Here is an 18,478-nt window from a genome sequence, read left to right as displayed (position 1 = left end):
TTTTCTCACTCTTTCTCTCTCCTGTTTCTAATGATTTTTCTGACAATGAACTAATGAAAATCCTTTTCTCTTATCTTCCAGTCTTTATATAGTGTCCTGATTTGGCTTTGACCCAATCAATCTTTGACACGTGTCCCTTGGCCTTCTTCCTCCTTTCCTGCCTTCTACCTGCAACTCAATTTAAACAACCACGAGATTTACCGAGATATTGGCCTTTATGCTAATATCTCGAGTTTTAAAATACCGAAATGAACATGTGTTAGGTACAATATTTGCCCACTACAACTACGTCTTATGTAGTAGACCACAATGGGAAACATTTAGTTGATAACAGTACTGGCGACTTAGCTACAATGTTGCATTATGGATCAGGGCATGTCGATCCTGATGGAAATGGAAATGTGCCCAGAGAATGTGGAGGTTGCAGCATGAGATTTCAGGGAAGCAGAAACACTATAACATAATGGAAATGCATGATTCATTTGAAACTCCTCAAGAATTTTGTGTTGTCACTAAAATTTACACAGGTAATTGGCTTATTTTATGGATTGTTTTTATGTTTTGTTTTTTTAGAAATTTGTTGATGAAAATGTTAGCTAATGTGACTAATTTGTTAAAGGGAGAAATTTTTGAAGTTCTTGGGGATGATTATTGCTTTCCTTGCGACCTCGAAATCGTGTCATTTTTAACACCTAGCCTTCTTAGCTCAGTGGTAGAGCGCGTGGCTTTTAACCATGTGGCCGTGGGTTCGATCCCCACAGAAGGCGCTACTTTCATGAGTTTATACCCAAAAAAAAACCTATGGCCTTACAGTTCTTTAAAATGGATTTGAGTATGATATAAGTTAAGGTTTGCCTTAACATATCCAAATCTTCGAAGTCAATGCGGTAGCAGCCACTGTCCCGACCTTTTCTTTCACTAAACCCACCTTATATGCCCCCGTGGTTTCCCAACAAAGTCTTCCTCCTGCTACTTGGTAGCCAGCTGTGTCATCACCTGGGCCAGGGACCTTATAAGGCCTCTTAGGAATTTGACACCATTGGGACAACCTTACTGGCAGGTTTTCTTTTGGTCGAAAGGGGGCTCTAAGGCTCCCATCACCCTCTTCCTGCGGCCTCCACTATTGATTTACTACTTGATATGGGCTTAGGTTCAAGTTAAACTGAACCGCAAGAGCCAACACGACTACTCATAACAATGTCGAGTACTCTTGATTTGTAGTTGAAATTGTTTTAAAATTTAGCTTAATAATATGGGCTTATGTAGTATACAAAGTTTATATGGTGACTTACGTAGTAAGAAATTAAGAATTTTATGTAGTTGCATCGATTGTAGTTTTCTTCCGACGAAATTTTTGGACTATCGTTTGTATATTTTACTCGACTTCTATGTTATATAAACTTTCTATGTGAGTTTTCAGTTAGATATATATGCCTTAGATGAACTTCTTAAGTGAGAATTCTGGGTAAGTGGTGCATAACCAAGGACGGATCCAAGAATCTGAGTTGAGGGGGTTGGGCAAATCCTTATCGATTCGATCAAGCATTCCTTACAGTAGTTCAATTGTGGAAATTTCCTAAGGGAGAAATGCTTTCTAGAATTTTAGTTTTGGAATGTCAATATTGTGTAAACCAATCTAAGTTTATTTCAAAATAATTAATCGATAGCCTCGCATACCATTTTTTAATATAGGATATTAGTGGAAATGCGTTCTTAACTTACGAGTCAAGGAATGCGACTACTAATAAATGAAAGTTCAGCACAAGGGTTCAATTCAATCTTCAAGTAGTGCTTTTGGTTTCCCATGTATTTCCTACATTTATGCAAATTTTTAGTAGTTAATATTGGCGATGATGAAATTAGAGGAAATAGATATAAACCTTCACTGTTTCTAATAGCTAAAGATCATTCATTTAGTGTTTGATTCTTTAAGGCACCAACATGCATGTTTAAATTGTACTTTTTCATTTTGATATATGTATATGATGTTGATCTTGAGAGCTTTATTTAAAGCTTATTATGTATTATTTGATATTTTTCAGTTTTGGTATCTATTTTAAGTATTGACCCATTATATTGATCCACAACAAGAAAAGAGACAATAGAAAAGAAAGAGTCCTATTAGTGATGGACTCCATATTGTGTTGGGCTGACCCCAAAAAAACAATTATTACAAGTGTGTCATTGGTCCCAAAAAGTCCAAAAAAAAACAATTATTACAAGCGTGACATTGGTCCCAAAAGTTTTTTGTGTTGGGCACCTCCCAAACCAACATGAATTTCCCCTTTTCAGCCCTTCTCGTCTATTCTCTTCTCTTCTCTTCCACCATTCTAAATCTTAAACCATGAAAACTATTTCCTAACACTAACATTAAACACTATGGCTGAATATGTACGTGACTAGGGCTGAATATGCATGTGTACAGTGGTTGAATGAGAAAATTCTAAAACCCCAAGCTCAAACGACCCAGCTAGGTCGTTTGTTGTGCAAACCAAACGGTCTGGTCGCACCGTCTGGATTGAGTCCAAAACGATGTGGCCATGTCGTTTGGGATTTGGACTTAGAAAAATCCCCAACGATATGGCCACACCGTTTGGACTAAGTCCCCAACGATATGGCCACACTGTTTGGGATTTGAACTTTGAAAAAATATAAAGTTCTATTTTTTGGCCTCTTGACCGGTGTGGCCAAGTCGTTTGGGACTTAGTCCAAACGATGTGACCACACTGGTAAGTTTTTTTCTAAGTCCAAATCCCAAACGACATGGCCACATCGTTTTGGACTTAGTCCAGACGGTGTGACCAGACCGTTTGGTTTGCACAACGAACGACCTAGCCGGGTCATTTAAGCTTGGGGTTTTTGAATTCAACTTTTTGGGACCAATGGCACACTTGTAATAATTGTCTTTTGGGACTTTTTGCGACAAATGACACTTGTAATAATTGTTTTTTTTTTGTCTGCCCAACACAATATGGGGTCCATCAATAACAAATACCAAAAGAAATTGCTAATCTTATGGGTGTAAGTAACTTATACAATTACTGTTGTTTATCTACGTGCATTGTGTTACTATTGCACATACGCATTCAAAACCAAAAATGAAATTGGGATTTTCCTTGCTTTAGAGTTGACTAAACTATTTTACCATACCAATATTTTGAGTTGCATTCCTAACGTAAACTCATGATCCACGTCCTCTATTTCAATTGGTTTAGATTTTACTTAAAACTTACAAAATTCACCATTGCTATTTGGTGGATTTATTATATCTACTCTGAGGAAAAATACAACTATGTATATTCTAAAAATTATACATTTTAACTATTAAACCAAAAGTATTTAATGACGTTGATTCGTAGTTATATTCTTAACGTTCAATTACATTTTTTGTTTTAAAAAAAAAAAAACGCAATTAGAATTTTTATGATCACACATAGTGAATCATGTATAATCTTTTTATATGTCACATTTGTAAAGACACTACAGAAGGATCAATAGAAGTACGTGTTACACACCACCTTGGAAAAGTAACGAGAAATCGAAAACTGGGTACAATCTACACCATAACAGGCTATTTGCAATGGCAAAAAACCGTTGCTAATAATTTTCACAACGCTTTTTAAGCGTTGCAAAAATGGCGTGGACAAAGTGTTGGAAATATTTGCAAAGCTTAATAAGCGTTGCAAACAGAAATTTCCAACGGTTATTAATCATTGCAAATATTATTTATAACGCTTGGTTATGCTAGTTTCATACAAAACTTTGCAACACTTTTTAATTTGCAATGGTTATGAACCGTTATTGATGGGCTGTAAATAAAAAAAAAAAAAAAATCTCATATTTTGTAGCAACCAGCTAAACCTGCAAAAAGATGCCCCTCTTGCTAAACCCTACAAAAAAATAATTTCTCATATTTTTCATTATATTGGGACGCCCTTAACCTGCAAAAAATGACACTACTAGCTCTATATTGAAATAAACATCTCAATTCCATATATGAATTTATCCATATCGCCATTACCTTACAAGTAAATAATAGAAAGCCCAAGTAAAAGGCTGAAATATGTAGGATATTCGTTGAACCATATATATAGTATAACTTCAAAATATTTTCTAAGAGTTACAAATTCATATTTACAAATAGCAAAGAGTTACAAATTTCGATACAATTTTCCAAGCAATCCCAAATCTTTGCAATACCAAGCATTAGTGATGGCTTCACTCACTATAAATCTTTAGCCAGTGAGGTTCCACAAAGTCCATCTAATTCCTAAAAATTCACAAAACAAATAATGAACTCAGAAATACAATAATACTAATTAAACTCATGTAATTAATTAAAATTTTGAAAATCCACCTAAAGAAAGTAACAAGTTGAACAAATGAGAAAATGGATGGTGGAATTTTAAGTTTTTACCTTAATGAGGAGCTTGATGTCAGCATGATCATCTGATTAGGGAGTTGTTTTTTTGGTTTTCTTGTTTTTCCCTCCATCAAACTTATACCCTACACAACACATTGAACCACAATAAAAATTATCTATCTAGCAATTCAAGAAGGCTTTGAAACACTTTAAGAAACAAAAGCATCACTTTTACAAACCTAGGAATGTCTAAAAAGATTGCCCTACATCAACATGTAATAGCAAGTCATGGACCCAACTGAACACTAAAAAGCAGGGAAACATAACAATGTATAGAGTAGGTCGACCTACTTTGTACCAAGTGAAATTCAAACTTTCAAACTAAAACTTGTGTCCAATGAAAATATATAGAGCAAATCATATGGATTCTCTAACCATGACGCCCAACTAGAAGCATCTAGTCATCAAGGCATTAGTTTCAAACACAGAGGTAAATGGGACAGAGAAATTGTAGATACAAAAAGGTAAGAAAGAGTTGCCTACCTGTTTTGTATTCCTGAAACACAGTACAGACTTCCCTTCCACCTGCCCAATACGAATAAGATGCCGAGCAGTCCACCTATAGGAAAAACCAAACCTTAAAAATCAACAAATAATGATAAATTACAAAGAGATAGACACGTGGCCGAGCCACATGTCCTTGTAAAGTCAATATAGCACATCATAAAGAACAATAAGGGCCATGTGCTCTATTGCACCGTAATATATGTAAAATATTAATTCCATGACTAACTTAGTGCAAGCTGTGAATGAAACATAATTACCTTATGTGCCTGTGCACTCAAGGAATGTGTCGAAGTCAATTACGTTGTCTCAATTAGTTAGACAGTGTATTAATAACTCATGTGCTTAGATGGTTTAACTTACCAGTTACCATGTACATTTCATAGGAACAACCAAGCATCACAGACCATGAGTGTCTCATATGTCCACTACAACTAACAACATAGATCCTAACACCCATAGCTCTAGTTGGGACTTTTAGTCACTTAGTTAATTATGGAACTAGACAAAGCATAAAGACAATAGCTAATCGAGCTAGACTAGCTTATGGTATGACATCAAAGTTAGCACAAAGTTACTGGTCTTTACCATTTACCACCATGGCTTAATGGAACCTTAATCTGAAGATAAACCTAACGCGAACAAATTAAGCTAATCATATAAGCCTAACGCGAACAAATGAGCAGGTCCATCCTAACAGAGCATATATATATATATAAAAAAAAAAGGAAGCTAATCATATAAGCAGGATTAACATCAATTTCAAATTAAGAAGTTTTAACAGTGGGATAGATGCATACCTGCTACAAAACCTGAGAAGAAGAAGTTGACCCACGCAAAAGTAAGGGTCTGAAAATAAACCCACAATATAAGACAATAATGGTTGTCCCTATTGGGAAAACAGAAGGCTAAATAAAAATTAAAGATAGTACAAATTGAATTACCTGGGGTATGATCATTGAGAGATTTTTCTTCATCATATCCATCGCCATGTTAGGATCAAAGAACATTTGTGCCTGTGCATTTTGAGCTTGCCCTTTGGGAACATGGAGCCATTCTCCTGCATAACACAACATACGAAATCTCAGGAGGAATGGCCGATACAGCCTACTGCAACAATAATAATATTAATATGATGACGGATGCTCTAGTAAAAAAGAGATTTTAACAAAATATGGCACTAGGAAATCATGCATACATGTCAAACATATATCTTACATTGATTTACAGAACACAAAATCACTCTCCGACTCATCAAGAAATTATTACTAACAGAAACCTTAGAACTCACGCTTCGATGCAGTTTAAGATGTTAAACGAGGAATATTTGAGATAATAAAGAAAACAAAAAAATGTGACGAACTAAGGCGACACAACACACAAGTCTTGAGGTAAGCTGGTGCCAGGAAAAGCAAAGAAATATTATGTTACTTTGATACTACAGTAGAACGGTAGAACCCCATTAAGTTAATGCACGATGAATCAAGTATCTGCTTAAATAATGAAATTTGATAATCCCGACTTAGGCCAATGTATTAATAATTAACAAGTTCGCTAAATTTGAAAGATGATAAAGTTCAAAATTCCCTTATATTCTTCTATAGGTTCTGCTTGTTACAGAAAAAATTAATAAGATGTACATATAAAGAGCAACTATGATGTGTAATGGTTAATTAATTAACTTGTGTTCAATTAGTAATGATTGAAGTTGAATAAATACACAATTATCATATGTGTAGAATTTTATGATATAACTGTGATATATACATATTTACTTATACATAATAGAACTTGCTCCAAATGTGTAAAGAAACATATATCAAGGTGATATTATAGATCCTTCATTCCATATCATGTATCAAATTTATAAAGAAATAGAAATAACATAAGCAGAATAAATTTTAAAAAGCTAAAAATATTTAGATTCTACTAGGAACAATGTAAGTAGCATAGTCAAAACTCCATGATATGCCACTTTGAAAGTAATCTATTTCTAAGGTGACTGTCTCGTGCTTCAATTAGTGCATTATGGATAGGACAGGTGGTGGTTAAAATGGGGGGTTGCTAATAACCTACTCCTCATTCATAAGTGTTCTCCCTTGTGTCTTTAAAATTTCTAGCTGCCAAGAAATAGGTGAGTTATTATTTTCAATAGAAGATACTAGATTGATATAATTATTAAATAACAACAATAGTTAAGGGCATAGCCAGCAGCTAGATCACCTAAGATCGGATAGAATAACTCAAGACCCTATTTCATCGACGAAAAAGAAATGTGAACAAAGCAATAGTTGTGTAGCTATAGAATAGTAATATCTCTTTTTTTTTTAGATTGATTGATTTAGCTGTCCTGGTGTCCTACTTCATATAGGTCACCATGTTGTATCTTCCGTATTCGTGTCAAACACCGATACCCGATAGTCATCAATGTTACTTAGAATTCAATTCATTAGTCATTACAATCAAACTTATATACAGACCTACCCTTTGCCGACAATTACAAGGAAACAGAATTTTTAAAACCCACAAAGCATGTTAATGATCTAGCTTGTACTGAGTCACATCCCCCATAACATCCACTACCACTAAAGATAATCTATTTTATTAATTTTAGACCAGATATGTACAACACAGGAGGATTATGTTAACTTCAATGTAACCGCTTAAGGTTCAAGAGCTATAAAAGCCAATGTAGTATAGGAGAAGTTTGTGTGCATCATGAATTCCCTTCCAAGTACAAAAATAAAGCAGTGTGTAGATTGAATTCCCTCCCCCTCCCAAACTTCTGATAATCACGTTTTTGTGCATCCTTCCACTTTTTTAATTTCCGTTGGTCAAACATCAATTAACTCGCTAAGTAAGACACAAGCACTCATATTTATAAGACAAAAATACACATGTCCCATTTTGACAGTTAAACCCAACAATTTTCCAAATTCAATGAGTTTACCATCAGCTTTCCAAACTCCTCCTCTATGACTACCACAATCACTACTACCAGGACTCCGCCAACTAAACCCAACTACTGGACAACAGATTTCCCAACTGTTCTCCACAACCACCACTTTGTGGGCCACCAAAATGACAATAAAATCATACCAAACAGACCTTCATATGGACCACCACCATTACCACAACCTACCTCCTTAAATGGATGACCAACTTCCCACCACCATATCATACCAACAGTTCTCATCCCTCGCATTGTACACTAAAAGCTACCTTGAAGATTAAGGATGGAATATACAGGAGGTTACTCATGCCTTTGGGTCAACAATTGGACAAATACCTCCACGGGGATGATGAGACAGGTGTTATGGCCACTAAAAAGTAAGTTCATAGTAGTAATCTTGGATAATCGAGTGAGAGGAGCGAATGATCTTGGCAGAAGAGGGTATGCAGACAAAAACCAAATTGGTTGGTTTCTGTCTGTCCGTCCTCAACTTTTCTCTTATTTTTTCTTCGCCCCCAATACCCTTTCTCCTTCACCCAACTCTCTCTCTCCCCGCAGCTCCGCTCACTCTCCACTGCCATGCAGTATACTAGTATATATAATTACAGCATCTAAAAAAAAAAAAAAAAAAAAAATGAGATATGTACTATTCTTACATAAGAGAACCCAACAAGTTTTTCCTGTCAAACTATAACGCTTCATCGTCTCTTTAAATATTAAATCTACCAACCCAAAGAAAATCTAAGCCATTGTGGATTTCACCAAATATTCACAATGTGTATAGCCTCAATGGCTCAGCTACATTTAATCGCCAACTCGTTCATGATTTATTCCCTCATATCCTTTATCACAAATTATAATACCAAAACCAACCTAGAAAATTCTCCAAAATAAAACAAAAGTCCCCCACTAATTAAAGTCTAATTTGCAGTTTCATCCTAAATACTGAAAAAATAAGAAAAACAAAACAAACCTCAATTCTTGAAATAAGCTCTCCGATTTGAAAAGACTTAATGGTATAAAATTAGCGAAGCTCTTAAATTCCTAAGCCCTAACAACAATGCATGCGTTAAACAATAATAAAAATCAAAACTTTAGACTAATAACAACAAAATTGAAAGAAGTAAATAAAAATAAATAAAAAATTACCCTTCTTTGACAATTTTGGGATCAGTTGGTAACTAAGAAGAACGCATGAGTTTTGAGACAAAGTAACGGAGCATTTCGATTAGTACCATGACTAGTGAGAGTGGGATTAATACCCAATCTCTAATTGCTGTGTCTAAAACTAGATCTTCTGCCATTATTATTAATTAATTAATTTCATATCACCTCTCGAAATTCAAAGTGTATTTGTTTGTTATTGAAGACAAATAAAGCAGTAAGAGAAAAGATAAGAAAACCCTAATGAGAATTGGGAAGAGAGTAGTAGCGGCTATGTGAGAGAGAAAGAGAGGTTTTCTATTTCACGATTTCTTATTTTTTGTTTCCCTATTTTTGAAATTTCAAAGTTATTTTGGTTTTTTGATTAACCGCGATTAATTAAATGAATTTTAAGAATATCAATTAATACTGACCGCCACTGGACTACACATAGGACCCACTATGCGGGCCCACAAGATTGGATGAGTCATCAATCATGGAGCATGTTAAGACAAAAATGACAAATTATTGGTGCAAAGTTGACACCTTGCATGTAATTAATTAGATTAGGTGTTAATAGTGAAAAAAAAAAAGCAAGGTGTCACTTTGTTTTAATGTGGTGGATAAAAATGAAGTAAATATGGTTTGATGTTTCACATGGGAATAAATAAGATGTCTCTCAAATGGAGAAGAAAACAAAACAAGTGGGGGGACACTCCATTTACTCCCTTGACTTATTTTCCTTACCTTGTATTATTTTAGTTCCTTAGCCATTTTTATTATTTAGTTTTTAGTTTTGTAAGAAAAGCTTGTAATAGTTTTAATGGAGGAAACTTTGGTTTTCTTCTAGTTGAAAATAAATCAAAAGCAAGTGAGTTAGATAATTAGTCTTCTTTTTCCTTTTTTTCTCTCTCTTTTTATACTTTCTAACTTGTAATCCTTCATCCCAAGGATCATGAGCTAACTTCCCTTGGGGAGTTAATCAAACTCATGTGAGGGAAAAATCTTTATTGTTGGTTTGGTAGGTTGTTTAGGAAGAACAACTAGACTTACACCCTATCCCAAAATGATAGTTGGTGTAGTGTCTATTTAGGGATCAAAGTGATGAGCTTAGAGATAAGTTATTGCTTTGATTCAACTTGCTAGCATGTATGAGCTTAGAGATGAGCCATACATGTTAGGGATCAAGTTTTCTTCTGTTAGACTTGTCTATGAGTTCTAGGAAGAATAAAATAAACTTATTAAAATCAACAACAAAAGTTAACTTCACATGGAGGGGATTAACTCTTCCATATTTTCTTTTAGTAAATCATATTGTGTTTAGTTGCATTCACTTGAAACTTAATTTTTTTATGTTTGTGTAGAAAAGAAACCTAGTATTAGTATTTAAACTTACTCACTAGTTCCTTAAGAGTAAAAACCAAGTTGTAGTTGTCCTAGACTTTAGGTTAGATCGAATCTTTACTCCAACTATATAAACACGAAATTTTGTGAGTAAGGAAACTTTAAATTTGCACTTTTGTCAAATTAGAGAGACAATCTCTAACGTAGTAAAAGTGGATATCAAAATGGCGCCGCTGCTGTTCTAAAGGCATAGGACGAGTGCTACGGTTTGGACTTTACTCCAAGGGGAAACACCCCTCTCATCCTCCCTTGTTTTTCCTATTTTTCCATTTTTTTCAAATTTCTTCATCATCGAAAACCAAACGAACTGACCTGTCTCAAATTTTTTTTTGGCAAAAAGGCAGTTTTCACCCTCGAACTTGTCAAGTTTTACCACTTACCCCCCTGAACTTCACTTCGGACAATTTTAACCCTGGACTTGTAAAACGTATCCAGCTCCATTTTTTCAGTTCATTTCCGGCACCTGAAAAGTGACGTGGAATTATATTTTCTGACGTGGCAAAATTAGAATTTGACACGTGGCAAAATTAGAAATTCCACGTCATAAAATATAATTCCACGTCACTCTTCAGGTGCCGGAAATGTACCGGAAATATGAAGGTGGATACGTTTTACAAGTACAGGGTTAAAATTGCCTAAACTGAACTTTAGGGGGGTAAGTGGTAAAACTTGACAAGTTCGAGGGTGAAATATGCCAATTTGCCTTTTTTTTTCTATACTTCCAGATACCGAAAGTTAGGATTGGGAAAAGTACAATGCAGGCGATTCTAAGGGTTCTGTGCAAAGTTGAACTCATTGTGACATCATTGACACGCGTGCGCAGTATTGGAGACGCGTCCGCAGGTTTAACCCACGTCCGCGGGTGTATTTGTTTTGTTGGTGCTCATAATTTACCTCCAGAATCCCCTGATCTATCTTGATCCATATCCAGGCCTCACTCTCTGGACCTGTAACTAAAAATTCGACTATTCTATTGAGATTAATAATGTCGACGATTTGAAACGTCTGTTTCATTTTTTTTGGCAGACTAGCGGGAAGCTACAGGTTCCAAAGTTTTACTATTTTTTTTTTATTTTGTTGCATGAATGCCATGTACGTAGTTATTATAAATTAGTTTATGGATTATTATTTACGTCTTAGGCTAGAAATATGCATGAATCATATTAATACGCCCGTAAATATTTATATGCGATTAAGTGGTATGAATTACATATTAATGTATATGTACATACCAATGGTACTGTTTTGCATGGTTATCTATATTTATATGTATAAGTGTCTATTATTGCATGTTTAGTATTGCTCTACGTATACGTATACGGTATTGTCTAATAAGTCCATTTTGTCAAGAAAGAGGAGAACATTCCAACGAGGGTTAAAATCTGAGTTGGGTAAGTTTTTTCTAAACCCTACGGGGTAAAGCTGCTCTCTATAGGACACTCACAATCTCAATGAGTATTGTCCAAATTGAATTATTATGCAATACAAGAGTCGTATTTTAGTTTTTGTATAATACCTTGCATGTTTAGTTTTGTCGTATTTATCTGTGTACGTATACTATATTCGCATGCTAATGTATTTAGATACATATGAGTGATTCAAATTTGCTTGTTACTGTTGATATACGTTTACGTAATATCGATTTACAAATTAGTGTACATATACGTATTACTGATGTATATTTGCCTATATACATGGAAGTATTTATCGATGACACAAGCTTGCCTATTCGTATAGCTATACGTATGAGTAGAGTATCTTCACATGCTACTGCACCTAGTATTGTATGAGTAGATCGTATTTGCATGTTTGTATTTTCACCCTTGCATAAATCTTTAAAAAAAAATAAATAAATAAATAAATTAATTAATTAATTAAATTAAAATTAATACCGACTTTGCATAAATTTTAATTCCATAAATCTTAATCATATTCCAACGGTGTCTAGGAAACTTGAAAGATTGAGGTTACTTAATTAGAACCGTGCTCGCTGATAAACGATAAAAATGATAGTTTACCTACGAAATGAACGATGAAACTCAAAACGTAAGTAAACTAAAACTTATTACGAGTCTATATTTATCAAAGTTTCTACTCTCAATTTTATCGAAATAGAGTGGAGTAACAAATTCGTTCCACTCCTAGTTCTCTAGCATGGAATGTTTTATAGTCTAATTTGTCGGTCTTAAGTCTAATGAGAGTTTTACGAGGGGTGTTATACTAAGATACAATATGAAATTGATTATGTTGAATTTAACTACGAATGCTATGGAAATATGATTGTTTTTGAATCTTTTCAAAGGATTAGAGGGGACTTGAATCCACCTCGAATCCAACTTAATAACCTAGCATAGATTCTTGTATCTCGATTCTTACGTTCTTACGGCAAGAAATTCGAGTTCTAATCCCTAGTGTTCTTGGCATTTCTACCAAATACTAACTAGCATGTGAGGTCGTCCACCCATTCTCATGGCGAATCATGACCTTCTAGAGTGGAATAGATTCTACAACGCTTCTACACTATACCACTAAGTTTTCATCAAAGCTTCATCAACCCCTCTAATGGAGGTTTTAGCCTTGAGTCATCAAACCATCATTTCCCATTGAATTATAACTACCATACACATCATATTAAAATTCTAACTTAACTAAATTAACGAACAATGTTTCAATCTACTTAAACTACGAAATGATAATCGACAAGAATTAAAACTAGATCTATAAATCGAGATGACAAAAATCGAAATTGACAAAATAACTATTTTATTTATCTACTCAATCAAGAACAATGATTCAAAGACTTAATCTAAAACAAGAATTGAAAATGGAACTAAAACTTAATTAATCTACTGAAAACTAGATCTAGAATTATCTATATTGTTTTAGGTCTAACTAGCTACCATTAACAAAGAGCTAAGCTTTTGTTTTTATACTTTCAGAACCAAAAATCGTGCATGGGCTTGGAGCCATGTTTTGGGCCAGAGAATCAGGCCCAAAACCAAATTCTTTCAGTCTAAAAAGGCCTCTTCAGCTGCAGTTGGCTTCAACAGACTTTTCGTCCACTTCTGCTCCTCTGATTGGGTCAAGGCTTGTACCATTGGAAAACGATTTCCGAGCCAGTCGTTTTGACATAAGGTAGGCCCCATTCCGAGGTATGAGTCCAAAGATACGGCCTTTGGAAGTTCTGCTGACTTGTGTGTTGTTTCTGCCCGCGTCGACTTTTCAGCTTTTGATCGGGCTTTAGAAAGGGTTTGTCTTCTTGAATCTTGGCCTTTACTCACGGAACTCCTTAGTAACCGACCTTTGCTCCTTTATCTCGCTAAAGTGGCATATTTCTGCACATAATGGACTTTGAAGCCTGAAATGCATAAAAACACGTAATCAGTGTTAACTCTTAATTATTACTCACATAATTGGTCTAAAAGTATGATGTTACTGGGGTTAAAACTACAGTTTTGGGCTCTTATCAAACCACCCCAAACAGCATTTTGCTTGTCCTCAAGCAAAGATGAGAAATTAGAATAAGTGACCAAAATGGAGTTCTAACTACTCTCGCTTTTTATTTGAGTGGGATTGCATTGACCATATCGCAACAAGGCCTTTAAACCACTAGGAATTCCCCTAGTGGGACGAAGTTATAACCCTCGTGAGAGTTTTTCAGTGAAGGTACTCACAAACTTCATCTATACTACAACGACTAAGAAATAAAACTATTGTTTCCTTATTCATGCTCTAAATTAACTATTCCTCTCACTAGCTATGAACAAGAATAACCAAATCAAAACCTAAGCAAATATATGCATAATAATCAATCATCTACAATAAAATATATATACAATGAGTACTACTATGAAATGCAATAGCAGTCCGTTTTCGAAACTTCGGAATAAGCGTCCTTAAGTAGGTTCTCACAATAATAGTCAAGATACAACACTCTGATTTTTCCACTCAAGTTTAAGCTACTCTAGTCTTGATGATGGGCACACTTTGCTTACAATCTTAATGACACACAAGGAAGCCGGAGTCGATCAAACACATCTGCCACTTACTATCACACTAACCTATTCCTAATTGAGCTAGAGGTCTTTATTAGGTGTTTCGGGGATTAGGAGATGGTTTAAGAAGGAAGGAAATGGATATTCAAAATGGACAAGTCTGAGATAAAAGAGTCTTCATATTATGTAACTAGAGAAAACCTTGTTATTTACTTTTGCTTCTACACTTTGTTTCCATCCTTAGCCATATTTTTTTTTCTTTGGCTTTTGACTCCTTTTATTCTATTTTTTGGAGTTTTTATTTTATTTCTATTTTAATTTTTCTTTTCTTTGGATGGAAACTTATTTTCTTTATTTCTGAAGCAACTAACTAATATTTGTTTACATAGGTTTTTCTCTTCTTCTTTCTTCCTCATTCTATTCTCAGACTTATTCTAAATTGGGTAGGTTGATTTTTTTTTTTTTTTTTATTTTGTTTTGTTTTTGTAACAGGGTAAAGGATTTGTGGTTTATGAAAGGCTAAAGAAAGGCTCAGAGGGGCGACTAGCGGAAAATAATTCATAGGTTTGAATTTCTGGCTATATCGATCCAAAGAGGGCCTAAATTCTCGCTTAGGATATGGTTTAGTGATCAAACAAGTGGACGTGTGATTTCTCTATCTGGATTTTACTTCTCTCTTGTGTCATTTCTCAAATGTTTCACTCTTATAAGGCTTTAGGCTATATTCTCACGGGATTTGTAGAATAAGTACTCTAGCCTAGATTTCAGAAACTTACTGCTAACAATCATATATACTCATGTAATATATTTATAGATAGATGCAAAGATTATTACCTACATATAAACCTAAGTTTCTAAAAATTATTCTAATGCAAAAGCTACGTGAGACTTCTAGATTGTTAATAGCATAGAAAAAGAAAACAATACCAATATTCCTAAGTGTATAGCATAACTTATTTATTTATATTTTTCAATTTATGAAATTTTAACTAGAAAACAAGTGCATATTATACATATCTATATCCTAATAGATGCCTTAATTACACGTATTTCTATGCCCACCCCCAAACAAGAAGCATGCTTTGTCCTCAAAGCATTTAAATAAAGAGGGTAGAAAAGTACCATGGAAACGCGTAAAATTCTGGAACATCTGCAAAACAAGGTTAAAACATAATAATATAAAGCGACGCGAACTCTATAAGAGTTCCACCCATTATGGGGTTAACAGGCTTAAATTGCTTGGGACATAAGCAGACACTAAATGGAATTAAAAACTTACCTTATCTCCCGGACATGCATATTATCTACCCAATAGCACCATGGGTCTTGTATTTCAGCGGGCATGGCAAGTCCAAGAACAAATGCTAGCAAGAACCATAAGCGGTTCCCAGCCTACGTGTGTGATCACCTCGCGAGTCCAAGCACCATAAGTAGTGCTTGGGAACAGATCTTCGAAAGACTGTTCCGGTATTATTGTAGGAGATGTCATCTCAAACTATGCTCTGGAACAGCTGCAAATGACCCGGGAACAACCCATAGAAAACTGGAAATTTTTGGTCTACTTGAAGTCAACTTGAAAGCGCTACTCCGGGGAAGCAGTTTTTTTTTTTTTTTACAAGGGAGCGAGGTGGGGGTAAGGATAGGAATTTGAGTGACCAAGAATGGAAAAACCAACACCCCACCCCAAACAAATTTTTGAAAACAGGTTTGTAAAAATTTGTTTTAAAACGTGGGTCTTTTAAGGTCAGATTCGAGACTTGCTAGATTACTATTTTTATAGATTTAAACTTTTTTTACTTTTTATGAATTAGGTTTAATATAAAGGAAAACAATAAGCAGTAAAGGACATAATTCCCACCATGGAGAACCATGACTAAAAACCAAGAAAACATGCAAGAGTGGAAAACATGAATTATGTGAACCGTGGACTTAGGATCCGATACTTACAACCACACACTCCATAGGGAGGGCCGGTTACCTGAATGGTGCATTCACCAATATATGGAAATGAAAGGAAATGCACCAAACACAAAAATTGAGTCGTTTATAGTCAGATACTCGAGACTTTATCTAAATATATGTATGAATATGCAGTTTATCATATATCAACAACCGAAATAGTTGTGGATCATTCCATAAATAAATATCACAGAAAACATATTCAAACACAATCAAGCACCAAGATTTCCTACGACGCAGCCTAGTGGAATGAAAGCTTAAGTCGGATAGACCTATAACATAACCGAAAGCATGCACCTTATGTTTCATCTTTGAACGAGAGGGTGTTCTAGTGAATAAGTGTGGAAAAGTGAATGGTTGTGGAAGATATGGTGGATTGGGATAAGTTTTAGAGAAAAGCATGGAAAAAATGAGGATGTGGGTTTAGCACAAAACTCATTCATGGTGTAGTTTAGGACTGTATCTCAAGTCTGAAAATGAAGGTGTCAAGTGGTTTATCCTTGGGAAGTATTTGTTTACTAGGTGGATTTAAAAAATTATGAAGCACAGGAGAAACTAAAGGATCGAGTGCAAACTCGAGGTTCCTTTGAAAGGGTGGAGGGTGGGGAATATTGGTGATGGAAGGTGAATGATTCTCAGCTAGAGCTCTCAAGTCCATATCATCAGAAATCTTGATATATGCAAGACATTCCTCAATAGGTGGGTCAAAAGGATCACTGGGATAGAGATTGAAAAATTCATCTTCCGTCATAGCATCAAGGGATGAATGGTTGTTGGCAAGGGGGGACTCACGAAATGGTAAAGAAGCGGTGCAAAAGAGTTGCGGGAATTCTTCTTCGATTTCGTCTACTACCAGGGAGTCATTGTTAAAGTCGGAATTTCCGAGGAAAGGAATTTGTTAATCTGTTTCTCCGAAAACATGTTTTTGAAGTAATCTTGAGCTAAGCTCTCGATCATGCTAACCTCACCATTTGTAGATGAATCGATATCTGTGTCCTCGTTTTGAAAACATTTACCTCAACAGAAAGATGGCCAAAGGACAAGGACATCGAACCATCGCGGCAGTTTATGAGCGCGTTGGCAGTAGCCAAGAAGGGACGCCCTAAAATGATAGGTACAGAGTCGTTAGTGACTTATGTGTCGAGGATAACGAAGTCGGCTGGGTAGTAAAAATTTTGGACTTTAACCAGCACGTTTTCAACCACACCCTTAGGATACTTAATAGACCGATCAGCTAATTGCAATGTCATTTTAGTAGGTTGCATCTCCTCTAGACCTATTTGTTTATACAAATAAAACGGGAGTAAGTTAACACTAGCCCCCAGGTCTAGTAGCGCGGTCGTCATGTGAGAATCTCCTAAGGTGCATTGTACAGTAGGATGACCAGGGTCCTTGTACTTAACAATTCCATTATTTTCGGATAAAGTTGGGAACTGTTCAGTTAGAAAGGCGTCTTTAGGTATGTTGGTCTTACGCCTAGTAGTGCACAACTCCTTAAGAAACTTAGCGTGGTTAGGTAGCTTTTTATAACCGAGAAAAGGAAGGTTTATCATTAGATTTTTGAAAACGCGTTCCTAATCTCCTCAAAGTTAGTATCCCTGGTTAGCATGGCTAATTTCTCGAGGGAACGGTGGTTTAAGCTCTATATATTTAGCGTATGGCTCGACTTGATGTGTAACCTTGGCTTTCTATTTCTTAGGTTGTGGTTTAACCGGTACCTCTACGGTGGTAGGTTCTTGAGTTTCTATTTCGGTATCTAGTTCGATATCCGTGTGGAGAATATTGATGGGGTAACTATAGGCATAGTTACTTTGTTATCAACCACTCTTCCAGAACGGAGAGTGGTGATGGCATTTAGCTGACCTACGGATGTAGTTTCCGTACTAGTATTACCGTCTACCTCAAAGGCTGTGTTTGCTGTTCTAGGGTTGGGTATCGCTTGGCCTGGAAACACACCTTTTGGTTGGGCTTTCTCTTGGGCTAACTGTTGGTTTAAATTATTAACAGATTGTAGAATGTGTTGGTTAGATTGAGCCATGGTTTGGAAAAGTTGTTGGATCACTTGTATGAAGGTGTCAAGACGATCCGGTTGTGTGG

General features: G+C 35.4%; 1 protein-coding gene and 1 non-coding gene across 2 annotated transcripts; one reads left to right on the top strand and one right to left on the bottom strand.

Moving 5' to 3' along the window:
* Positions 1–695: 695 nt before the first annotated feature.
* Positions 696–767, top strand: TRNAK-UUU (transfer RNA lysine (anticodon UUU)). Its single transcript has one exon. It is a non-coding gene; the product is annotated as a tRNA-Lys (tRNA).
* Positions 768–4,435: 3,668 nt separating this feature from the next.
* LOC147509062 (ER membrane protein complex subunit 3-like) lies at positions 4,436–9,278 on the bottom strand. Its single transcript, XM_086597707.1, has 5 exons — positions 9,073–9,278; positions 5,872–5,987; positions 5,728–5,776; positions 4,907–4,982; positions 4,436–4,506 (listed from the first exon to the last, which is right to left on the bottom strand). The coding sequence occupies exons 1-5, from the start codon at positions 9,182–9,184 to the stop codon at positions 4,500–4,502; spliced, it is 360 nt and encodes a 119-aa protein (XP_086453833.1). The 5' UTR covers positions 9,185–9,278; the 3' UTR covers positions 4,436–4,499.
* Between the last annotated feature and the right edge of the window lie 9,200 nt (positions 9,279–18,478).

Source organism: Coptis chinensis, chromosome 3 (genome assembly GCF_015680905.1).
Source record: "Coptis chinensis isolate HL-2020 chromosome 3, ASM1568090v1, whole genome shotgun sequence".
Classification (NCBI taxonomy): domain Eukaryota; kingdom Viridiplantae; phylum Streptophyta; class Magnoliopsida; order Ranunculales; family Ranunculaceae; genus Coptis; species Coptis chinensis.
This window is presented reverse-complemented; position numbering and strand designations above follow the sequence as displayed.

Bases quoted from the DNA above. Each gene is read 5' to 3' on its own strand.
- LOC147509062 (XM_086597707.1), bottom strand. From the start codon at position 9,184: ATGGCAGAAGATCTAGTTTTAGACACAGCAATTAGAGATTGGGTATTA. The intron at 5,988-9,072 runs GTTCTTCTTAGT...TGTGTTATGCAG, and splicing joins CTTTGTCTCAAAACTCATGC to GAGAATGGCTCCATGTTCCC. The intron at 5,777-5,871 runs GTAATTCAATTT...GTTTATTTTCAG, and splicing joins TCTCAATGATCATACCCCAG to ACCCTTACTTTTGCGTGGGT.